Here is a 25,624-nt window from a genome sequence, read left to right as displayed (position 1 = left end):
ATCAACCTAGGCAGCGCCAGGAGAGTATATAGCAGACGAACACCTGAACACTCACCGCCCTTGAAATTCAAACTTCGTCACATTAGTTCAAACACGGAGCCGTTAAAAAAGACGAGTTCGGTCAGGTTTTTATGAACACAACCAACGGGATGAGGAAACCACCTAAATTCTACGCAAAAATATTTGGTTTCTGTTCAACACTTCCCCGTTCGATTCAAGTACCAAATTCACAGCAGCCGAGGCTCCGTGTAGTTACCTGACTCACTCACTCACTCAGTAACACTTGCCATGGGACCAACCCTCTTTTGCAGACATCAAGTTTCCTGTGTTGTTCGTGCGTTCTGACTCTAGAGGGACCTGGCCTTGCCTCATGCAGAAGTCTGTTGACCAAAAGACTCCTCCAGCAAATGTTTTATGCATGTGTACCATTGTTTGCTTCATGTTTAGAAGACCTACTTATGAACTACTTTGCTAAAGTAGGCTACAAGTCTCTAAAGAAAAATATTGACATTAATTATGAGATGTGGATAGTATCATTGCCCCATCGATTACAGTTGGCATGCATTTGCTCAAGAAGAGTGATACATTCTTTCAGGCTAGAAACTCCTAAGCAGTTTTTAAGAGAGTATTCTTGGCAGTCTTCCGTTGTTACATTCGTTATTGGACTCAAATGAGCACTTAAGGATTCAGCCCACTTCTGATTCCCAAAGAAAGGAGAACTGAGGGAGCCTTCAGATCTGGAGCTCTAGACATGGCAGCCGCTCAGTCCCTCGCATCACCTCTCATAAGCTGAACCATTTGGAGGGAGTGTTTGTCTGAGAGTGTGTATGTGCTTGATCTTGGGGATTTTTGTGAGATAAGGTCTGACTAAAGAGAGGGAGAAAGAGAGTGTGAGTTGGGTGTGATATTGTGTGTGTGTGTGTGTGTGTGTTTTTGTGCGTGTCTCTGTGTGCTCTACTTGGAGTGTACGAGCTGGCCGAGGTCGCTTCCTGTCCCGGTTCTGTCCTTGCACTTGACTTCCACCAATTCCTTCTCGGCTAATCTCTTAATAATATGCATGACTGTGAAAGCCGACTCTACACCCTCATGTTATTTTCCAGGTCTAGACAAGTAAACAGGCCATTGCTCTAATGGATGTTCAGCCGGAGAAAAAAATGCACATCTCTAAAGCAATGAACTAATGTGACGAGAAGCGTTACATATTTGTCCCCAGAGGTGGTGTGGTGGTTATTAATAGCTACAGTTTCCCCTACTTTCACCAAGGCCAGGTGGCGTTTTGTCGAGGCTCATGCTCGTAGCTTCCTGAATGGCTTTGATGTGTGATGTCATACTGGTGTGTGTTTATCCGGGACGATCACACGAGCATCGATCAAGTGCTTGTTATTACCGTGTCAAAAAAAGTTAGGTCTATGTGTCATCTGTCCTGTTTTTTGCAGAGTGGGTGAGATGTTTGTAATTTTGCGGAATGATTTTTAAGTGGTCTTGCTCACTGTGGGTTTGTCTGGCTCAGCTATACGCCGTCAATCCATGCCATGGCCGCCTGGTTTCCATGGGAACAACATATCCGCTTGGCGATTTAACGATCAGTCAGAGGAACCCCCTCCCCTGTGGGTCAATAACCCATAACATGAACACTCGCGACCATGTACCGCAGAAATTACCTACTTTCAATTTCCTACTTGTGAGCCCAAGATCCACGTTTCTGTTACGTTACGTTTTTTTGGTATGTGCCGTACAGTACCATAAAGGCTTTGTTTGAGTGGTGGATAAGTAAAGGCTATCCTTAGGGGAATGCACCATCCCTATGACATATTTAATGCTGCTTCCAAACGATTAGGCCTTAAACATTATAAGCTAACGGCTAACATTGCGTGTGTATAAATTACGCAAATCAATCCACCAGGGCTGTCGAAGCAGTAGGCTACAGTAGACCGGGTTCCGTGCATCGGATACTCATGCCCTGAAAATTCATTCCCACTTATCACTGGCCTGTGTTGCTGGAGGCATAACACACACACACACACTCGTGTGAACACACGACTGAAGCCAGAGGCTCCAGGTATCTCAATTGGCAGGGAAGGACAGACACATGCACGCGTGTACACACACTCTCACTCAAACGCATGCAAGCATAGGCAAACCATCTCCGATTCAACCCCGACATACTGCACTGTACACACACAAACATACTTGACGCATTCTGTACTGTACATACAGGTACACACACACACACCTAACCCTGAAGCTGACAGTGACCCATACCAATGGGGCCCTGACCCACATAGGGCGCTACACCGGTGTCTGTCATGCTCCACTTTTCCGCTTGGCGATGCGTCATTAACCCTCTGTCACACAAATTTGCGTCTGCATGGCTGGGGCAGATTGGCAGAACTCTCTGTTCACCTGAGCCCAGACTGTCTCACTGTTTCACACACACACACGCACACACAGGCTTTGTGCTCTCATGTATGAAAGTGGTTTCCAGCTGGAGATCGCTGTGCCTCGCTTTCAGCCACTGTTGTTCCTCTTCCTCTGACACACATCCACGCTCCCCTTCTCCTCTCTCTCTCTCTCTCTCTCTCTCTCTCTCTCTCTCTCTCTCTCTCCCTCACACTCTCTCTCTCCCTCCCTCCACTCCACTCACTTTCTCCGCTCCCGCTGTCTCGTGCTCTCATTCCTTCTTCCCACTCTCCTCCCTCTTCCTCTCTCTCTCTCTCTTATTCTCTCTTGCTTCTCGTAACTCTCCCTCTCTGCGTCCTCAACGGAGACACTGAGCATCCCTTGAAGCCTGCGGAATCCGACACTTCGTTAATTAGCCCCGGTGCACAGGCAGTGCCGATTAGCCGATTAGCTTGGTGATCTAGCGCGTTTCCCATGTAGTGTGGATAGAGGCTGACTGGCTGCGCTACGCTCACTCTTTTATCCACTCTCTCTCTCTCTCTCTGTCTCTCTCTCTGTCTCGCTCTCTGTCTCTCTGTGCCCGCACGCCCGGGAGAGCAGCAGAAGCACTGGGCGGGCGGCTCGGACTGGAGAGAGAGTGAGCAACCGGACACAAGAGGGACAAGACACAGAAAGGGAGTCTGCTGGAACATCTGAAGGCTCTTTCCCTCACACACACACACACACACACACGCACATTCACACACTCTACAACCGCATTCTCAGTGTAGACGATGGCACATCTGTAGCATCACCAGTTGTCCGTACAGAATTTGAGGTAAGACCTTCGATTTCATTCCTTTTGTTGTTTTTCTTCTCTTTTCTGCTTGGTAATTGTGCGCGCGTGTAAAGGGATGTCACCCCACGATGGACGTAGGGATTGTGGTTTCAATGAAGCTTTTATCAATTATTGGTTTGTCTGTCAAGTTGTGTGAGTGGATGTGTGTGTGTGTGTGTGTGCGTGTGTGTCTGTGTATAAAAGAGAAAGAGTAAGGGGGTTCGAGGGATGAGTGCATGAGAAGAGATATCTCTCAGCTCCTGTCTCTCTGACCCACATTGTGGAGCCTGTCTTGTAGCAGTGCAGCGGATCTCTCCTTGCTGTGGTGTACACGCTCTCGCACTAACGCAAGTACCTGGGTGTCAAACACTTGTGGGATTGACGGGTGGATTGGCAAGGGGGAGTAGAAAGTGGCATGTCAGCAGTGTGTGTGTGTGTGTGTGTGTGTGTGTGAGCGAGTGGGCGGTTGAGAGAGAAGGGTAGGCTATGAGAGAACGTGTCAGGAAGGGTTTCATGCTGTCTGGGAGATGCAGGAGGTATTAGAAGCTTCCGGCTTCCACACATAGTGATGAGACGGACAGTGCTTACATTAAGAGCGGGGCTTTCATGCTTGCTCGATCTTCCTGGTTTGTGTTGGTGCGCATGCACGTGGCTGTTGTATGTGTGTATTCGTGTGTGTGTCCGTGCCTTTGTAGGTGTGAATGTGTGTGTGTGTAGGATTATACACACTACACACATAAAAACTTGGTTAATGGACCCTCAGAGATCTGTTGCAGTGTAGCAGCCAAAACATGAGAGTCTTAATAATGGATGGATTTAAACCAATACTAGTGTACACATGGGAAGCCCATTAAATGTGTCCAAAAATCAAGCAACAGCTGCCTTTTTACAGAATGGGCAGATATATGGTGTATGTGTGTGTGTGAGACAGACAGACAGACAGAGGGTGAGAGGGAGAGAGACAGAGAGAGAGAGAGAGAGAGAGAGAGGGGGGAAGAGAGAGAGAGAGAGAAATACAGAGAGAGAGAGAGAGAGAGAGAGAGAGAGAGAGAGAGAGAGAGAGAGAGAGAGAGAGAGAGAGAGAGAGAGAGAGAGAGAGAGAGCACATGTTGTTTTCCTTTTCCATGTATAGGCTTTAAAAGATCTTGAGGGAAATCAATCTGGAGAGAAAGCAAGTTGTTTTCAATCCAAAAAAATACGGGTTCACATACTCACCAGAAGTTTGTTTGAATTAAAACAGAAAACTCAGTTTCAACCCGAACTGCCGTTCGTGCAGTGTTGGAACAATGTGCCTCAGATGTTTCTCAGACATCCGGAAAGCAGCAAAGCGTTCGAGTGAACACTGCTCACAGCCCTCCGAATGCCCAGTGGGCATTGCACAGAGTTGGCACGCTCCTATCACGTCAAGCGTCAGTCTTTTTCTCTCATGGGGGTCAACCAGTTGAGCTCCATTTGGGATTGTTGCTCTCTTTTCTTCTTCCTGACATCCTCTTCTTCTCCTGATTCCCCCAAGCTGAGCTTTCACCGCCACGTGCGTCATGACTCTGTCTGTCCTCCTTATCTCTTTGTCATCCTTTTGTTTTTGATCCTCCTCCTCCTCGGTCTCCTCTCCACTGCTTTGCCTTTCAACCTCATCTTGCCATTGTCTGTTTGTGTACTGTGCCATCTGTGGGTGTGTACAGTATTCGTTTTTTTTTTGTGTGGTGTGTTTGTATGCCAACTGGGGACATGAGGTGCAATAGAAGAGAGGAGAGGAGAATGAAAGGATTAGTTATTTTACTGCTTGCTCATCCACGATGAATCGGAATTCAGCGTGAGTAAAAATGACTGGGAATCGAATTCTAATTCTACTCTCCATCAGCATGAATCATCGACACCGGATTACGGACTATAAAAATGAAGAAAATGTGTGGAACCAGGGAACCAGCAGTGACGTAGACCGAGTCTGCTAGTGCCTTTGGTAAAGGTCTTTTTCAATTCCGCAGGTGCCTGTTGAAGCCGAAGGAGAGAAGATGAACATGGTGGGAGACTGGAGGGCACTTCAGAAAACCAGCACCTACATTGTGCCATGCTTCCTGATGGTGGAGGTGAGTGGGTGTGAGGGAGGGGCTTGAAGTGTTATGCAAATGCATTCGAAGCGGGGGGGGGGGGGGGGGGAATGATTGGTAGGTTGAAAGCCACGGGGTACTTTTCCTTCGAATCCAGTCAGCCACAAGGTCGGGGAGAGAAGTCAGTGAGGAGGAGAGGTGCCAGCAGTGTGATGAGTGTTGGGACTAGGCGTGGGTGACCTCTTTGTTTTGTCGTTTGACGCTCTCTGCCCCTCTCTGCCTCTCTCTCCCCTGTTTCTCTTCCCGCGACGGCTTCTCTCTAATCCCTAAATGACTCAGTGGAGCGTTCATACCCTCAGACGTGTTTGCTAATGAATTGGCCTAATTAACGCGAGAAACCCAATTAGCCCACTGCGGCGCTAACGCGCTTGCTACGACTCTGGGTATAGGCCGTGCCCACGAAGCCCGTGGGGCTAGCATGGTTAGAGCGGTTAGGAGTTTTAGCATTAGCATTTGGTCAATGTTCGCCATTCTAGTTTGCCCTAGCAACCGGTTATGTGGTGGCTTCGCCCCTCTCACGCCACGAGAGCTGAAGTGTATTAAGTGAAGTGTTGAAATTTGCAATTGTTTCTAAATAGAAATTGCATTGAAATAGTCTAGGGATTCATTTCAGCAGTTAAAATCTGCTGAGTTGCTACAAAGCAAACATTGTCCATCTATGGTTGTCATGAGAACTGGAGTGTGCTTAAATGTAAAAAAGTAATTGTCACATTATTTAGCGAAACCATGGTAAACAAGGATTCTCAAGAGAATGCTTCCTACTCACATTACAGTTTACCCAACAGGACACCAAACCTCCCCACAAACACTCTTTGTACTACCTCACTATTCACACCATCGCCTACATTTCCCACAATCCAGAGAGACTTGGTCTCCTCTATATGTATTTCCTGCCATGTTTCACTGTGCCATTGAGCTTCTTTTGCAACACTTACTTTTGCAAACGCTCTTTCCCATCTCCAGCCTTCCAGGGGAGTCCTCCGCTTAATCAATTCTCTTTGACTGTCTCTAGCGCACTGCCCAGTCACCCATTACACATTTCAGAGCTCCTCCTCTCCATCTCTCCTCTAGTGCACATGCTCCCGAGTGCACTCGAAAACCTCACACTCACTGGATTCCTTTTTGTTTTCGCTCTTCCTTCAGGACTGTCATTTGTTTAGAGTGGCCTTCTCAAAGGCAATGGTCACCCGTTTCTCTTCCTCTAAACACTGACGTCTTCAGTTCCCTTTTTGATCCCCACCATCTCTCTTCTGGAGTCTCTCCTCTCCGTTCCTAATTTGTCCTCTCCTCTTCCGACTGCTCGCTCTCTCGCTCACGACCGGCAGCATCACAGCTCCCCCCTGAGGGCAGTTTGGTTTTTGTTGTTAGGCTACATTAGTCCCTCATCATCCCTTTCTTTCCACACCGACAGGCCCCTGTGTCATTCTTTTTCTCTTTCGGTATTTCTCTTGCTCTCTGCAAGTGTGTAGGTCTCTCTCTCGTTCTCGTTCTATGGGAGTCTGTTGGTCTCCTACCGTAGCACAAAATCAGCAGGAAAAAGTTATTTGCGACTTATTTAAAGAGCTCAGGACATGAAAAAGGATGAATGTTAGAAAAGCAAAGGCTTTCTATGATGTTCTTTCCAGTTACGTGCTAGTTGGGGACACATCGGCAGCATTGGCGTAAACTACTGAAGATGTGTGGTCAAATGCTGTTGGAAAAATTGAAGATGTAACTGTTATCCTGTATAAGAATGATTCGGTGTTCAGTATTCCTTGTGTGCAGAAAGGCCTACCCCCAAATCTGAACTCTGGGTAACACTAGGCTTACGTAAACAAACTGACCTAGGTTGACCATTATCTTACTAGAGGTGCAATAAACCTTATCTGTGTTGACTGAATCATATGGTCAAGCCTAGGGTCGGAGAACTCTGTAAGTTTCCACGTGCACGCGCACTCTGTCTATGGGATCGATCATATTGACAACTGACATGCAGGGGAGGAGACTTCTCACCAATAAATGGTCTTACCTGAAGACTTGTGAACCAGACAAACTTTGTAACACAATGGCGTATTACGTTTTTGTCTCCTTGTGGGCCGGCCGTAAGCAATAAAGCTTTCGTAAACGTGTTCAGCGACTGACTGTGCAATGCTTGATAGATTAATATTCCTGACAAATCATCACAGACTAACTCAGCAGGTGGTTCGAGTGGTTGGATCACAAAGCGTCTCAGTGTTTGTTTACACTTGTATTTGGCGCTGCCATTTCCGTTTGCCTAAGCCTAATTTTAAACCTATTGTAAACAAGGTATATCTCTCTGGCTCTATGCTCGTTTGTTGGTCTCTCTCTCCCAACCTCCCCACCTCAATTTCTTCGTTCTTTCTCTCGTGTCTGTTTCCCGTTCTCATCTTTTCAGAAACGTGAGAAACAGACGTTTATCAGTCCTTTCGTAAAGCAGGACGAGTCGACAAATCTTCTAAATCCTACAGGGATGGGTCAGAGCCATTGAGAACTGTTAAGCCGATTCCCACTCTTGTGGCTGGCCAATCGCAAATCCCCTCTCTCCCTTCTTTTTGACGCTTTGAACGTGACCGTCTTGCTGAGAAAAGGGGTTTCAGAAGTGTCTGGACTCAAGGGTAACACAGAATCCACTTCAAAAGACGGATGATTAAAAAGTCATTTTGATCAACAGATTGTTGGCTGACATCGTTAAAGGAAGGGGTTGGAGAGGCATGCTTGGAAAACGTGAATTTTCAGTGGAATTTCACCACACTCAAATTTCGAGCCGTTTTTTTAGCATATTGATGGGAAACCGTTTTGATTTTCACAATTCTGTGCGTTTACACCAATATACTGATACGTTGTCCCATTTCGAAAACATTGTTAAAGTTGAAAACAAACTAATAAATCATCATAACAAGGACCTGGCCACAAAGTGCATGGCTGAACTGGGTGCATATGCATCTGTTCTCCCCACATACACACAAGCACCTCCACACGCCTGCACACTTCCGTCTCCCTCGCTACAAGACAGAGACACATTACCAGCCCTCTCGCACGGCATTCGCCACAGTTTCGCGCTCATTATCTCCATGCGTCTATGAATAGCCCCTCGTCGCAATGGGATTTTTGTCATTGTGCAGCGAGAACACTTGTTTGCTCGCTCCCACCTGTTTCCTCTCAGAGTTTCTTGAAAGGAGGGGTAGAGCAAATTCCCCCCCTGAGCAACCCTGGCACACTCACAGTCTTAGTCGCGCACACTCTCTCAGTCACAGTCATTTCTGACTGTCGTCGCGTCAAGAGAAGGGATTGGCTAACGCTGGGGTTGTGCAGCTATGTCGAATGTCTGGCTGCCTGTTTGTAGGGGCACTCTAGCACTGGAATGTTCCTTGAAATATTTCAATGGGGTGTGTAAATTGCCTGTTTCCTTTGATGTCTGTGGCTCCTGAAATGTGCTTTTCATGACTGTGAGGCCTTGTCAAGCATAGATAAAGCTTGTCTTAATCAGTCTTCATTCTTCTTCTTCTTCAGTTCAGTTCTTCAGAGAAACAGTACACCGAGACAAACACTCCAGATAAATGGTATGTGAGGCGGGGAAAGAGAGAGTGGGGAGAGAGAGACACCGAGACAGTGCAGTATAAAGATGGACTTAACAGATGATTCCTCCAGCAGAAATTCCAAAGCAAAAAAAACAAAACAAGGAATAGGAGATAAGGACGAAAAACACACCCAGTAATGAGAGAGACAAAAGAGAGGAGAGGGGAGGGGAGGAAGGGGCGATAGGGTGTGTGGGCGCCAAAAGATGTAGTCAGTCTTTGATCTGCTACTATTCCCATGCTCTTCCTCTTTCTGTCCTCTAGCTCTCTGCCTCTTCGTACAGTCTCCCTCTCTCTCCCTCGGTCTTCCATCCCTCTCTCTCCCCCTCTCCTATCTTGTTCTCCTTTTGCCTTGTATATGCTCACATTTTCCTGATTTTCTTTGTCCAGTCACTCCCTAGTTTTCTCTCCCAGCGGCCAGCGCCATGCAGCTCCCATGGTGTCTCATGCACTCATTAAATGTTGTACCATCCTCCCCTGCGTTGGTTGTTTTCCAGTTCTCTCCGAAACCTCTCGTTCTGTTCGCCCTTTCCGTCCCGCTTCGATAGGGCCATCCATCTTTCAACCTGCTGCAATGCAGTCCCAGAGCACCAGGTGGCAGACTAGACATATTGATCTGGTATGATGTTCATTCCATCTCTCTCTCTCTCTCTCTCTCTCTCTCTGTCTCTCTCTGTGTATCTCTCTCTCTCTTTGTCACACACAGATGCACACACACACACTCGAGTTCACACACAAACATGTACATAGAACTGCACACTCACTGACAGGCAATTAGTGAGAATGTAAGCTTGCTGATGTTAACTCTGAGGGAGTGTGTGTGCCTTAGCATACAACTGTGCATTGTGTGTGTAGTGAGTGTTTTGGAAGTAGTGTGTCTTATATATGTGTGTGTGTGTGAGAGAGAGCAGTAGCCTGAGGAGGTCCAGCAGTGGCAGTGTTCTGAGATCAGACCGTGGCTTTTAATCATGTCGGGACTGTAAACTGGAGGTTTTGGCAGAGATGGGCTGGCCCCTTGAAATATTCACCTAAAAAGTGACAAAGTGAGCCGGCTGCTAGCCAGGAAATCAGGTCACACACACACACATAAACATGCATATCCACACACACACACACACACATTCACAAAGCTGAGAAGTGAAACCCTCTGCTGTATATGCATAAACCTTCGGTTTAGTCTCCAATTTGTGCCTCAGCTGTGTGCAACACAGGGACAGCTCATCACAAGGTGGCTGTCGTCCTGACACCGTGTCCCGGTCACACGCACGCACACACTCCCAACCTACTTCTCACACTTGACTTTATGGGTGACTTTTATGCCATCTGGTGTTTCACAGTCAGGTCAACAAGTAACCCTTCTGACAGGGCTGATGCTAACGTTAAAATGTAACCTCGCTGTTGTGTTCCCGGGGTACATTGGTGTCAATGTTGTAGCTCATCAAAAACAGCTTATATGACACAAATTCTTTAGTCCTTGGGTTTTTCTGTCTCTCTGGACTACATTGTGTAATCCTTGTACTTATTTTTATTTCCTGTGAAGAAAAGAAAAACGTAAAAAACTACCTGAAATGCAGTTATAATGTGTCAGGAAAAACTGAGAAGTTCACTCGGACAGTCAAAGAGAGATACCCTCAATTAGCCAGGGAAGTGGAGGCACTGAAGTTTTGTTGAAAAGAAGACTATCATCAGCCAGCCAAAATGGCTGCCATTACAGTGTGTTATGCTAATGAGAGTCGGCATATTTTGCCACGGCTAGCTGGGGGTCAACTCGGATGAGCATAATTAGCTTGAGACAGAGATTTCTTAAAGTAAAAACCGCCAAGTTAATTATGCCCTTCAGACCGGTGCCAAAGATATATATTATGAAAATTTGCCATCAGCGTGTGTTTATGAGTTTGAAGCTTACTTAAAATAGGCTGCAGAACATAACTAGTTAGATCTGGTTTGAAGAACACAATCTAAGGAAACATTCCAGACAATGTTAGAACGCGTATGTTTAAAAAAATTTACACAGTTTAACATGACTCATTGGAGTTGGTATTCAACAAGGACCGAGAGAGGAATTTTGTTCTATCATGAACAGGTTTTCCCAGTAAGGGTCAAGATGTGGTCTGATTGGTTGTTCTACAGACAATAGTTGTGTATAAAGGGAATTGTAAAGCATTGTTCTCTAGATTGTTCTCCCGAAGGCTTCTCCGCAGCTCTGGCTTCTCCTACTCCTTCTCCTTCCTCACCTCTATTTCTCTCTCCCATTCACAATAATCACAGTAGAGTAGGTAAGATGTAAAGCATTCACTTTGTAACATGTTTGCCTTAACATTGATTTAATTAATGTGCAATGTTATTAAATATCTATTTCACTTCACTTACTTTGACCATTTTTGCTCTGATTTAACCCATAGACTCAAATAACTGTAATTGCAGCATATTTGGTTAAGGTTAATACAAGGTATTAGGTTTATACCTATTCCTTTAAACTCAAGGGGAGTAATTTTGGTTGTTTGGCCAGTATTAAACCCCCTACAGTCTCATTGGTCATTTCTGAATATTAGAGTGTATTGCAGATGGATGGTTGCTCGTTATTTTCACCTTAAAGAAGCTCCTTTGAACTCATGTTGACGGCCTGTATGGAGAGGAATGCTTCTGCCCAGTTTGGTTTCAGATTGGAAATGACAGAGTGCCTCTCTCCTAGGGGCTATTCTTCTTTAACGTTCCATATACTGTTTTTTATTTGTCTGAACTTTGACTGCTTTTCTAAACGACACTTCCTCCCCCATCCCTCCATCACTCCCTCAGGCTGTCTACAGATGAGGGGGAGAGACAGGGATGGAGGGATGGATGAAGGAGAAGTATGGAGAACATAACATTCATGTCAGAATTACTTACAGTAAAAGAGGGTTGTATGGGGGGAGATACACACATGCACTACACACACACACTACACACACAGACATTACACACCCACACATACGTATTGAGGGAATGAGACCAACAAGGCAACAGTATACAGGAGCTGTTTGATGTACTGGATCTATAAATAGACTGGGCTGTGTGTGGAAGTGCGTTTGTGTCCCAGATGACTTTGTTCCTGACACGATGGATTGAGCCGCAAGCACTGTGAGGTTGAAGCAGAAGTATCCCAACCCCCCCCCCCCCCCCCCCCCCCCCCCCCAGTCCCTTACAACTCTCTGGGGGCTCAGTCCACAGACTTCACCCTCTTAGATACATCGTTATCTAGGGATGGATGTAACTCAGGGATAGAGCATTTGACTGTGGATCGTGAAGTTCCACGATCATCTCCCCCTCCGTTAATGCTTCAGATAGTTCATATACTGTGTGAATCCAACAGCCAATACGACGACATTCTCGTTGCTTTTCACCATTATATACAAACGTACCCACTCGTTTCTGAGGAAGACATACATGCTGATTCCCAAAGTAACACACAACCAAACACATACATGTCAGCACACAAGCTGGGTCTGTGCATCGTGAGGTGCTCTCTCGACATGGCTTCTATTCGTGTGTGTTGTGATACACGACACTGTGCCCCTCATAAACACTGGCTCACATTGTGTGATTGACATACACACTTTACAAGTTCGCCCTTCCAACCTCCTTCCCTCCTTCTCTCTCAAATGTGTACTTGTGCTCGCTTAGGTGCGAGCTCTCCCCATCTGTCTTCCTCTCTCTCTCTCTCTCTCTCTCTCCCCCCCTCCCTCTCTCGCTCTCTCTTTCTCCCTGTCTCTCTTGTTTCGTTCGCTCGCTTCATTTCTCCTCTTTCCTGTGTACAGTAGAGCAGCATCTTTGATCGCTTTTCGTTTGTTTCCCTACCGCTCCGCCTCCGGCAGCACTGCTGGAGGAATCTCTCTCTTCTCTCCTCTCCTCTTCTCTTCTCTCTCTCTCTCTCTCTCTCTCTCTCTCTCTCTCTGTCTTGTCTCTCTCTATCTCTGTCTCTCTCTGTCTCTCTCTCCCTCACTATCTTTCTCCACGCACACTTGACTCATTTCACACACTCTGGAAGCCTCTGTCACTGTGCTCAAAAGGGATCTCTTTCCCCTCCCTCGTTTTTGCCTCCTTTTTTTCAACTCCCTTCTCTAAACCACACACACACACACGCGCACACACATCATATCAGACTCCAGCAGATTTTCTTTATCATCCTCAAATCTGCAACGACCATGTTCTATTTCCAGCTGGTGATCCTGGCAGGAACCGTTCTGCTGGCGTACTACTTTGAGTACACGGACACGTTCCCCGTTCACATCCAAGGGTTCTTCTGCTACGACAGGACGTTCTCCAAGCCGTACCCGGGACCAGAGGATGACAGCAAGGCGCCCCCGGTGCTGGTCTACTCACTGGTCACTGCTATACCGACCGTTACGGTAAGAACTTCACTTCTTATACCTCTAGAGCACACACAAACACACACACAGATAAACACACGTTAGGCAGATCAACACACAGAGACAGCGCCGGCAAAGACTCAAACACACACATACACAAAGGCGTACGGACGGACACTCACGAGTCTACATGTGCACACACGCACCTGAGAGTGTACTCACGGGAGCACATGTTGCCAAACAGAGCACGCGCACACACATTCATGTACTGGAAGCCAGGAATACTGGACACACACATACAAGCCTCCAGCTTTGCTCACGTGGTAGTTGTGGATTGAGATTTGTGCGAGAGGGATGTGTGGGTGGGTGTGTCCGTGTGCGCATGTGGGGGGGGGGGCAGTTCTGTGTGTTTTGTCACATTTTAGCCGATGCCTCAGCCCACTTCAACTTTGCAACGAGCAGGAGAAGACAATAGACGTCTCTACCGTAAACGCACATCATTTATGTTTATCATTTCACTTCTTTCCAATGTGCCTGTGTAGGAGTACTATTATTAGTTGCCATATTATCCCAAATATCTACACCAGGTGAACAGCATGCAGTCCCAGTTCATAACAGTATTCCCAGATGGGAAACCTCTCTTCTCTGTTTCTCTAGTTTGGATCAATGTGTTTTTGTGTGTTTCTGGATGACAGAAAGTAACATCCCCCTTTTCTTACTGTACACTCCCTGTCAAGCCAGGTTGCAGCAGGCCTATCCAGTGCCCCCAGTATGGTGTAAAGCTAATTCTGAGGTTAGCGATCCAGCTAGCTAGGAGCATAGTGTCAGAGAAGTGCTGGACTGTGATAATAACTCAGTTAGACTTCAGCACAGGGTCAAGTCTGTGGGCCACTGCTGACTGGAGCCATAAGTTGACAGTGAAAACAACGAGTCCAAGCTGCTATGACCGGCTCAGTGTGTGTGTGTGTGTGTGTGTGCGCCGCGCGTGTGTGTGTGTGCGCGCGCATGTGTGTGTGTACATTACAAACATCCTTCATTTCCCACTTCACCCAAGTGTGTGTCTCTCTCTCTCTCTCTCTCTCTTCGTCAGACAGACCCCGCCCCCACACACACACTCCTCCTCTCTCTCTGTGTGGGTGGACACCCTGCCTTACAGCAGTGTGTGGTTGTGTGAAGGAGGCTTCAGCTCTCAGCAGTGTTCAGTGTGTGTGCCTGTACTGTAGCTTGAGTGCCTTTAACTGTGTGTGTGTGTGTGTGTTTGTGTGTGTGTGAGTTTGTGTGTGTGTGTGTGTGTGTGTGCACGCGCGTGAGTATGAATGGTTTTGTGGTAGAGGATCAGCGAGGAGTCACTATGAGAACAGGGCTCCTGAGGACTGCCTGTACAGTATAACCACCGCTAGCTAATGGTATCCTTCTAGAACCTTCTGCAACCCACAGGACCCTCCAAACCTCCAGCATCCTCTGTGCTAATTGCTCATCTACGTAACAGCACGGCAGTTGAAAGAGCAGTCGCAAGCACTACTTAAACCATTTCCGATAGCAAGGCGGCAAATTACAAGTGTGTGTGTGTGTAAATGCAGGGTGTGTGCAGGGGCAGCTTGGGGTTTGTATGTGTGTGTTTCTGCATGCTAATGATTAGCCACCCTTGAGCCTACACAATGAGAATTAAGTTGAGAGCAATCACCGGTTTAACATTTAACATTTGAACGCCGATTGCCTATGATCAGTGTCTTTAGCGTGTTAGCCTATAGGCTAATCCGGTATTAGCATAAAATGAATGTAGCCATGTGGCCCAGGTGTGTGGCTAAATTAGCCGACAGGCTACAAACAGGCTATGTATACAGGCCAAATTAAGCATTTAATTGGCTAGCAGTTAGCAAGACAAACTGCTTTAAAAAGCAGGTGTTTCAGCATTGAGATAAATAAAAAATGAACTGTGAGTTTAAAGAATGTTTATTTTAGCACCTTTGTATCTGGGACACACACAACCACACACACTTGCATACATGCACCTAACACTGAATGCCCTGCAGAACTGTCCTCTTCGACTTAAAACTAAACCTATGAAGCCGAGTTGGGAGGGGGAGTAGGAGAGAAGAGGTAGGAGAGAAAGAAAAGATATAGAGAGCGAGCCAAATATCCAAAGGCAGTGTGACAGACAAACAGACAGCCATGCATTAATTCATTATTGTATGTTTTCTCTGAACCGCTATTTCAACAACTCTGACGTAAACATGCATAAAGCACATGGAATGGCATTGAGAGAGGGGGGAGGAATAAGGAGAGGCAGAGAGAGAAAGAAAGGGATACAGTGAGAGAGAGAGAGAAAGAGAGAGAGAGAGAGAGAGGGGGGGGGGGGGGAGAGGGGGAGAGAGAGAGAGAGAGAGAGAGAGAGAGAGAGAGAGAGAGAGAGAGACAGATCGAGACGGCGGATTTCTCCATTTGTTTGTTCTGTCAGTCAGGCCTTTGGAAGAGCCATCCTCCTCACAACTGATGAATTATGGATGCGATTGTGACAGGATGAGCTGTCCACAGAAGAAGATGAGGAGGAGGGTTGCTGTGTCACGTGGACATTCGTCCCCCTTCCCTCAATCCCTCTCAACGGAACCAGTAGATTGGTCCCCTCCCTCCTCCCTCAGATACATGTCACTGATAAAGAGCTGACAGGTGAAATAAACTCTGAGAGAGACTGAGATGTTGGCAGCTGGGCAATGCGCACACACACACACACACATGCTGTCCCTTTCTCTCATTTTTTGTTTTTGAGGCTCTGTCTTTCAATGGACTTGTACTCTGAAACATGCATGATGTAGACCTTTTGGAGGCTTGAGAGTGGGAAACAGAGACAGAGTTTGGAAAGGGAATAAAGCGGGACAGAGAAAGAAAGAAAGAACGAAAGAAAGAAAGAAAGAAAGAAAAAAGAAAGAGAAAGAACGAAAGAAAGGAGAGATAGGATCAACATGGCTTTAGTCATGTAAGTGACAGTCATACAGAAAAGAGTCGGAGGAAGTACATTTAATTTTTAACATTGCCAGATATGCCCCCACCTACTTCTCCACCCTCTGTGTCTGCCTATGTGACAAATCCTAACTGGGTTTCTTCAGATAACCCAATAATCCCAACAAACTCCCAGATAAAGGATTAAGGATTTAGGTAAAATGATTTTTTTTTACATTCCTACCTTGTTATGGAAAAAAAAGGACTTGTCCTCTCTTGAAACCCACGAGAGAAAAGAGAGAGGGAGCAACGATGACAAGGGAAGAGGAGGACGGGTTGGGATTTCCCTGTCGGAATAAATGTAACAGCAGGTAAACAGAGAAGGGATGAGGAAGAGGTAGTACAGAGAGTCCCAGGCAAAGAGAGTCAAGAGAGAGAGAGGGAGAGAGAGAGAGAGAGAGAGAGAGAGAGAGGGAGAAACGTATCACAGATCACAGTACACACACCACACACCGTGTTTAACACCATAGTGAGTCCTAAACAGGATTTGGAGGGAGTGAAAAGATGGGTGAAAAAGAAAAAAAAGAGAGAAGGAAGGAAGGAAGGAAGGAAGGAAGGAAGGAAGGAAGGAAGGAAGGAAGGAAGGAAGGAGAGAGGGAACGAGATGTGGAGAAATGGAGCTGAGGAGAGATGCTTAGGTAACCCAGATTCTTCACAAAGGCTCGGGAAGACGGCCTGAGCAGGAGAGGACGAGATAATAAAGGAGGGATGAGAGAGGGAGAAATGAAGAGAGAGAGAGAGAAAAATGGAGAGAGAGAATTGGAGAGCGAGAGAAAGAGAGAATTGGAGAGCGAAAGAAAGAGAGAGAGAGAGAGAGAGAGAGAGAGAGAGAGAGAGAGAGGGAGAAATGGAGAGAGAAAAAGAGAGAGAGAGAGAGAGAGTGGGTAGAGAAGCTAAATTGTCATGGTTACTGGAACTGGTGCATGTGTGTGTGTGTGTGTGTGTGTGTGTGTGTGTGTGTGTGTGTGTGTGTGTGTGTGTGTGTGTGTGTGTGTGTGTGTGTGTGTGACTAGAGCGCAGGGTTAGGAATGTCAACAAACGCCATGTGATGTTTATCTAAGCATTATAAAGCACTTATGACAAGCCTAGTGAATTGTAACATTTGATGAGGCACATGCATGCACAACCAGACAGACAGACCCCCCTCCCTCAACCCTAGCTCCCTCCCCAACACACACACACACATACTCCACTTTGTCCTTCATACATTACAAATCAAAACTAAATATGAATTATTAAGCATGCACGTAGTTCTATTTTTGGTGTCTCCACAGCAAATGAATATTCTGAATAACTGAATCCATTCAGGAAGTGGCATTACAGCTGCACTTCTGAAGAAGGATTTGAAAAATATTCACCGCCGGATGTTTATCCCAGTTTGTTTTAAGAATTATATTATCTAAAATGACGTCATCGCAGGAACTTCAAACAAACCATTGTGATTGGACAGAAGGACAATTTCCTGTTGACTCAATTAATAATGACATTTCTAACCATACTTTAAAGCAGTCATTTGAGACCCTTTGTTTAAAGGATGACTCCTCATTGTTGTTTTACAGCATTTTCTGTCATTTGCATAAAGAAAGGTTGGTGTTAGTGTGTGTGTGTGCCTACAATTGAATGTAATGCTTGGTTGAGCCTCCAGTTTAGCAGTCATCCAGTCATCCGTGATTGTCATGCTACACAGGAGTGCCCCTTCTAAAAGTCATCATTACACACACATTGGCTTTCCCACTGTTCTGTTCACGCCGTTATTGTATGGGAGTCAGATGGCTGAGCGGTGAGGGAGTCGGGCTAGTAATCAGAAGGTTGCCGGATCGATTCCCCGCTGTGCCAAAATGACGTTGTGTCCTTGGGCAAGGCACTTCACCCTACTTGCCTCGGGGGGAATGTCCCTGTACTTACTGTAAGTCGCTCTGGATAAGAGTGTCTGCTAAATGACTAAATGTGTTAAATGTTATTGTTCTTAGTTTTATTATCGTATGTTTGATTTTTCGTATTTCATTCATGTCCTCTTTCTATCCTTGTCTTTGTCCTTGTAGTCAGTGTGTCTATTGCTATATTTGACACACACAATCAGAAAGCCCCCCCCCCAGACACACACACACTTCAGCAAGCCCACACATGCACAGACACACGTGCATACACACACACACACATTCAATTTGAACCAAGTCACACCAATTTGGGATGCATGTTTTTTTTTGTTTCATGCTCACTCTTCAAAATCTATTCCATTAAATGGAGCACCCAAACATGAAAACACGTTCCATCTGAGAGTATTTCTCTCTTGGCCTCTTCCCTCATTCAGTCACTATGCTTGAACTGTGCACAGACAATACAGTACAGTGGGCCATTGCCTGTGAGTAGTTGGTAAAGGTTGCGTTCAAAGAAACTAAATTGTTTCGTTAAACACTTTAACTGGTTTGGTTTGACAGAGCTGTCAGCAGTCATGCCAGCCAAACTCACGGACCCAAAATGAGGACACACACACGAGCACACACAATTTCAGCTCATGCATGCATACACACACACAGATACACACACACCTTGAGCACACACACTCATCAAAGGGCTGCTGAAGCAAGTGATCTCCTCTCAGGGAGAAGAAGACAGCCAGTGTCAGTCATCGTTGTCACCCTCTTTATCTCTCCGCCTTTCACTCTCTCCCTCTCCTTTCACTTTGTCCCTCTCCTTTCACTCTCACCCTCTCCTTTCACTCTCTCTCTCTCTCCTTTTTTTCCCTCTTTTCGCTGGGCTCTTTGAATTCCCCCGAACCTTGCTCTGTCTTTGCAATCATCTTTCTCTCTCTCTTTTCATCTTCACTGTACTCTCTCTTGCTATCTTTCCAATTTTCTCACACATTCTCTCTCTCTCTCTCTCTCTCTCTCTCTCTCTCTCTCTCTCTCTCTCTCTCTCTCTCTCTCTCTCTCTTTGACAGCCAGCAGGAACAGGTCAGGCACATCTATTAGTTGAATCATTTGATCTCCTCCAAGTATTCCTGTGTTTTATCTCTCGCTATCAAACGATGTCAGTGCCGATCGGGAGCCACACAGCGAGCCTATGCCACAACTTTGAAGTTTGTCTTCCTGTGGTGCCTCTGTGTTTAAAAGGCTGCTCTTCACTTCTGTGGCTGATGGTCACTAGGTCGGCTGCGACAAATGTCGTCTTCGGAAGTGGAGGTTAACAACCCGAAAAGGGAGTTTATTAGTTATGGGGGGTGGTGTGATTATGGAAATGTGCAAAGAAACCCTCTCATGAAAGAATCAAAGTGAAAGAGGGGTGTGTGTCTGAAAATGTGCACGCGTCCATTTGAATAATGTAGAAGCCTTTATAAGTTGTTTCGAGGGTTTCAGCTGAATAATGAAGCCTTGTCGTAGCCCCTCTTTAAAGTACCGTCAAACATGCATGGTTCCCTTTTACCTCATGTTAAAAGCTACTCACACTTCACTAACATCCCAATGAGGTTCATGCTCAGTCACTTGGCAAAAGTTGAATCACAGCCATTTTCACTGTACACCCCTAATGGCACGTTTGGGCCTCCATTTTGAGTCCATTAGCGTTGCCAGGTTTGACTTCATTTACCTGTGTAAACCAACTGGGCCTGACGGCATGCTACAATCCGTACACAGTGTGGGTTCAGGTGTGTTTGTTTCGACCTCACTGTAGAGGTGGGCTTGATTGAACAGAAAGTCTTCTCATTCGACGCCTGGCAAACTCGAAGCAAAACATCTCATACAGTGTACCTTTGAGTTGCCTTGATTCGAGGGGTTGATGATCCCTGTTGGAGTGTCGAGTGGGATGGGATGAGAACCGCTGTCAGACAGATTCAGTTATGCTCCTGTCAGCGATGAGACTAGAACCGAATGAGCTAGAGACCCACGTTAAAACCAACTGCTTTCTACAGTCCACGCACTACAGCGTAGATTCATCAGTTGACACTGACAGCTCACATCCTCCGGATGAAATAAAAGGGAAGGGCATCGTTTTATTAATCTCCTTTTGGAATTTCCGATATGGTAGTGCATGGAGTGAAAGGGCTGCAAGAACGTTCTTCGAGTTTATAGAACTATGTTGTATAAGACAAAGCTACGCGCACAGCACATTGCGCAGAATTGAACTGCATCATCAAGGCAAACTATATTTAATACTTTGTGTTTTTCTGTGAGTAATTACCCGCCTGCTGTGTCGTTGCAACTTCGAAACAGTTGAATCATCCATGTTGCCAGTCGGGAACTGCAGACACGACCTTGGCGTCTTGCCCAGATTGGCTGCAAATCTACGATGGTTTACGGGTCATGACCTCCATAAAGTCCATGTAGGGCCAATGTTGACCCTTATGCCTTGCTTTTTATCCACGCCTTCTGTCGTTTCTGGGCTGTAGCTATGACTAACTCTCTCTCCCAGGCCTGGGGTGTCTCCTCTCCTCTGGTTCTCTGCCTGCCTCGTAGGCATGGCTTGGGTATTAGCATTCAACGCTAACACACAGAAGATCACGACTCGGGCTCTCAAGCCTCGCAAAGTATGCATTTAGCTTTTTGCCTTTGACGTCCCTAGGTGGTCAAATGATAGCATCCAGCACTAACAGGTAGGCCTATTTCCAATCCACGAATCAGGCAAGAAACACCCGAAATGTTTTGTAGAACCTGAAAACATAGGTCTACAGCACCCATTTTTTAAGTATTTTTTTCCCATTGACATGTTTACCCTTAAAGTGTAGGCCTAGCTGTTTGGTGCACTACAGTGTTCCCAGATGCTAGCACAATGTTAGCATATTACCGACAAATAGTATCCTGGCACCATCAGCATCCTCCTACACTACGCTCCCAGGCATGCATATTGCATGAGTCTGTAACCTACATCCTGTGTGCGTCTGTCAGCAGGCTCCTGTGTCATCAAGGTTGAGTTGCTAAGCTACGCAGGTCAGTATCAAAGGCCGGTATAGGCTGTACTGATGACCTGGACCGTCACTGTGCGGACAGCGATTAAGGGTCAGCGAAACAATTGGAGGTTCAGGAAATGATTGCAGTGGTTGGTGGGAGTAGTTTGACCTTTCATACAGCTAGTTTGCCCCCCTGATGTGATTGACAGCTGTGTTTGAATTGCAGAATTGCACCAGATTGTGATTCATATGTCAGAGAATCGTGGAGGATAATGTACTGGAATTATGCCACTTAAATGCCTTCTGAGGGGACTGCCACATGAATGAAACTGAATACAATTTGGTAACCCGTGACTGTTTTGTATCCTCGTGCTTTGTGTGTCTACCATCTGTCTCCTTGTGTGGTGCACAGATCCTGATAGGTGAGGTGACCATATTCTTTGTGAAGTCCGAGGGAGCTCAGGAGAAGACCATTGTGACGGCAGACTGCTGCTACTTTAACCCCCTCCTCCGCAGAATAGTCCGCTTCCTAGGTAAGAGTGCACCTTTTCTACCCTCCTAGTCTTTCCTCCTTTTCTTATGCTGTGCGTGTGTTTGGATTTCCTTTTTTTACCACTCATTCTTTTTATCCTATTCTATCTGTTTTCAGCAGATCTGTACTTTTTCTGGTGTTTTCTCTGTCATTCCTCTTATACTTCTTCCTCCCTTCATCTTCTCTTCTGTTCTCTTCTCTCTCAGGTGTCTACTCCTTTGGCCTCTTCACCACCACCATTTTTGCAAACGCCGGCCAGGTGGTGACAGGAAACCAGACTCCTCACTTCCTGTCCGCCTGCCGGCCCAACTACACGGCGCTGGGGTGTCAGTCCACCATGCAGTACATCACGGAGCGTCGGGCCTGCACAGGAAACCCCTACCTGATTGTGTCCGCCCGCAAATCCTTCCCCTCAAAAGATGCTGCTCTTAGCCTCTACTCAGCTGTCTACACCGTGGTAGGAACTAACGTACAAAGGGGAAGGGATTGAATGTGACACAGTGTAATTAAGGAGTGATTGCAGATGGGTTTGGGGTTTGTTGTGTGTGTTTCTTCTGCTCTTATTTATATTTGTGAGCATTCTTGTGCATTCATGTTTGTATGTACGTGCATGTGTGTGTATTCCAGATGTATGTGACGCTAGTGTTCCGAACTAAGGGGACACGTCTGACCAAGCCGACCTTGTGTCTGACCCTGCTGTCGCTGGCCGTGCTGGTGGGCGTGGTCAGAGTGACGGAGCACAGGAATCACTGGGCCGACGTCCTGGCTGGATACCTGACCGGAGGAGCCATCGCCGCCTTCCTGGTGAGGGGAGATGGGGCAATTGTAGTCCTTGGGAATTGTAGTTCTGTGGTTCTATATTTACTGCGTGCTTGTGGTATGATTAAATCAGACAGTCAAGGTCAAAGTGATGGGTAAATAAAGTACACATTTTGCATATCGTAAGTGCAGCAGATAATCATGGACTACAAAGTCATAGAAGGCAAATTAATATAAAACACTGAAAGATGCTGTGTGGTGTTTTGTTTCTTTCCTTATTTCTTCCAACACAATCTTTTTTTTTCTTCTTGATGTTCTCTTGCGCTTGCCCCTCTCTCTCTCGCTCTCTCCCCTCTCTCTCTCTCTCTCTCTCTCTCTCACTCTCTCCCCTCTCTCTCTCTCGCTCTCTCCCCGCTCTCTCTCGCTCTCTCCCCTCTCTCTCTCTCTCTCTCTCGCCCTCAGGTCACATGTGTGATCAACAACTTCCAGCAGACCCAGATGGCGCTGCCCCCCTTGCCCCCCCAGCCACCTGTGCCCCCCCTGGGTATGCCCCTGGTCACCTTGCCCCGCGTGGAGGGTCCACTCGAAAAGTTAAGTGGCAGCCAGGTAAGGGGTGAGGAGAGGTTGCGTGAGATTGATGGGGACAGCTGCTTTCTAGAACTTTGTTTTCTCCGGTCTTGGTTGTGTGTGTGTGAGAGTGAGAAAGAGAGAGAACGAGAGCGCTATTGTTTTTCTTGATTTACTATTCTTTCTTTTCTCGCTCTGCTTGGTCCAATTCTCTTTTCGTCTCTCTCAGAGTTTCCGGTCTTTTCTCTCACTCACTCCGCCTCCGACTTGGAGGGGGGACTCTACTTCTTCGATGTCCCCCCCTCTTTCTTTCTTCAATCTAAAATAGCCCCTCATTATTCCCGTTATTCTGAGACTTCTCCAATTCCTCTTTCGTTCTTCTTCTTTATTAACTCTTCCCTGTCAATTTTCCTTACCTCCTCTCTAACTCTTCCATCCCTCCCTTGTTTCCCTCAGGTTCCCGGACTACCGTACTCTGAGATCACATGACCATCAGCCATACCAGTGCCCCACCCCTCCAGATGTGCTCCTCCCCACGCGGCGCTACATCACCAGCGCAGTCTAGACCTGCCCTCCGAGCGCCCCGCCCCCTGCCCCGCCCACCCCGAGGGACGGCCCCCTCTCCGACGAGCATTCTCCACCCAGGTGTAGCTCCCCCTGCTGTCGACCCCGAGCAGCAGCGTCGCCACGGAGACACTCAGTTCCTGTTTGAGAGCCAACCGGAGATGGAGCCCCTCCCCCAACTGATTCTGTCCTGTTCTCTGTTTTGTCATTTTTATTCACAACAACACAGCAAATGACTCACTGAGGCAAAGACTCTGAGAGCTGTGTAAGCAATACTTTTCCCCGCGTTTTTGTCTTTGTCTTCTCTCACTTTCTTTTTTATTGATATGAGTCAACAGTGATTCAAAGACAATGAGCGAATGAGACACTTGGTCAACGATGAATAATTGCTTGGAGGACCTGTTTGTGTAACTCAGGAAAAAAACGAAGACAAAATAATACAAACACAGACTACCGGAGTGGAAGCAGTTTTGTAAATGTTGGAATGCGTATTAGCGTGCGTTGTGTATTACTGTGCTATAGAGATTTTTTATTCTGTTGTTTTCTTTGTGTTAGTGCGAAAGAGGATGATTCCCCACTTTCAAATTATTGCTGTCATGGACCGCTCCCATTTATTTTCGAAGGAACCCTTTGTTTTGTGATTATTGGGGAAAGGACACCGATTCCCCGACTCGGTAGAACCAAACTGAACTAACTGACCACTAACTCAACACAGTAGAAAAGGTGAAAGAGACTGAAATTACACAAGATGAAAGGTCAACTGATCATTTGAAGCTTTCACCATGGTATAAATTGGTGAAATATACAGTATATTCGACCTTCTGTGATCTGTGATTGCTTTTTGAGATCATTTTGAGAGCATCTTTTGGTCGCAAAATGTTGAGTAAACTGTTGTTTGTTTATGCATTGTTTAGACAAGTTTATGTTGTTTTTTTTATGTACGCCTAAACGTGTGGCTCTTTATATCCGGACACTTGTGTTTTGGTGATGTTTGTCAGTGTGGCCAACCAACCGTTCTTTCACTTGCTATGGCAGTTGTGCTGGTGTTCTGTTTGCACTAAACTCTCCCTCCTCCCCACACTTCTCCAACCCGTGCCCCTACCCTGCCCTGCCTTCTCCTCCTCTTTCCCATTGGCTGATATTTAGACTGTGGTCCTCTTTTCTGTGCTGTGCTCCTTTCTCTCCACTCCTTCCTTTACGTTCCTCTTTCCACCATCCTCCCATCTCTCCTTTCATCCTCTCATTCATCCTCTCATTCATCCTCTCATTCATCCTCCCATTTACTCCCTAGTCAGCTAACACTGGGTGTGATATCCTGCTGTACAGTCAATTCAATAGGTATTATTTTGTGTTCAATACGTCCCTCGAAGTTAAGGGGAGTCCAACTACCTGACATGGGCCATTTAAGAACAGGAAGTAGCAAACATTTCACACCAGCAGGAATGTAGCGGTCAGAGGATACAGGGTGTTCTTTAAAAGAATGACAACACTACTCCATCAGCCTGACTGTGTTAGTCAGTCAAATGACTTAAGCTCCACGCTGGCACATGGTAACATTACAGGGCTTGGCGATGGGTACAGAAGTTGCTGAAATGAGAAGAAATTATTTTAGGTCAAAAATATTTGGATTCAGATTGGTAAATGTGTGAGGTGTGTGTGTGGTTGTAAAGTGTGTGTGTGCATGGGTTTTAAGTTCATTGGTCCTCAACTCATGACATAATAACTTAAGACCCCCATAAAGGAGTCCAGACAGTTACTGGCCGGGTTTCCCAGATTCGTTAAGAAGATCTTAACGCTTAGAGCTTCTTTGGAGCATTCTAAGAACGCTCTAGAACGCTCTTAGAACGTTCTTAGAATGTTCTTAAGAAGCTCTTAGCGTTAAGTGCTTCTTAACGAATCTGGGAAACCCGGCCAATGTCAGTAGGTGCTCAACACAGCATCATAACATGTTTGAAACAGAAAAGAGACAAGACCGTTATTGTCCATTTGATAACCGTTTTTATGTAACGTGTCCTCTGTTTTGTATAGCTTTGTCAAATAAGAGAAATAAATTGTCTTTGCCATACAAGCTTTTAAC

General features: G+C 46.3%; 1 protein-coding gene across 1 annotated transcript; it reads left to right on the top strand.

Annotated features, from left to right (window-relative positions):
* The first annotated feature begins 2,780 nt into the window (after positions 1–2,780).
* Positions 2,781–25,336, top strand: LOC124463739 (phospholipid phosphatase-related protein type 5-like). The gene is made up of 8 exons (XM_047015523.1): positions 2,781–3,217; positions 5,203–5,304; positions 13,097–13,285; positions 21,538–21,658; positions 21,864–22,114; positions 22,285–22,461; positions 22,879–23,006; positions 23,440–25,336. The coding sequence occupies exons 2-8, from the start codon at positions 5,230–5,232 to the stop codon at positions 23,546–23,548; spliced, it is 1,050 nt and encodes a 349-aa protein (XP_046871479.1). The 5' UTR covers positions 2,781–3,217; positions 5,203–5,229; the 3' UTR covers positions 23,549–25,336.
* The last annotated feature ends 288 nt before the right edge of the window (positions 25,337–25,624 follow it).

Source organism: Hypomesus transpacificus, unplaced genomic scaffold (assembly GCF_021917145.1).
Source record: "Hypomesus transpacificus isolate Combined female unplaced genomic scaffold, fHypTra1 scaffold_300, whole genome shotgun sequence".
In the NCBI taxonomy this organism is placed as follows: Eukaryota; Metazoa; Chordata; class Actinopteri; order Osmeriformes; family Osmeridae; genus Hypomesus; species Hypomesus transpacificus.
This window is presented reverse-complemented; position numbering and strand designations above follow the sequence as displayed.

What these genes read in the sequence shown, in the direction of transcription:
- LOC124463739 (XM_047015523.1), top strand. Translation starts at nt 5,230, where the DNA reads ATGAACATGGTGGGAGACTGGAGGGCACTTCAGAAAACCAGCACCTAC. An exon ending in GAGCCATCGCCGCCTTCCTG is followed by an intron (nt 22,462 to 22,878) that starts GTGAGGGGAGAT and finishes TCTCGCCCTCAG; the next exon opens with GTCACATGTGTGATCAACAA. An exon ending in GTGGAGGGTCCACTCGAAAA is followed by an intron (nt 23,007 to 23,439) that starts GTTAAGTGGCAG and finishes TGTTTCCCTCAG; the next exon opens with GTTCCCGGACTACCGTACTC.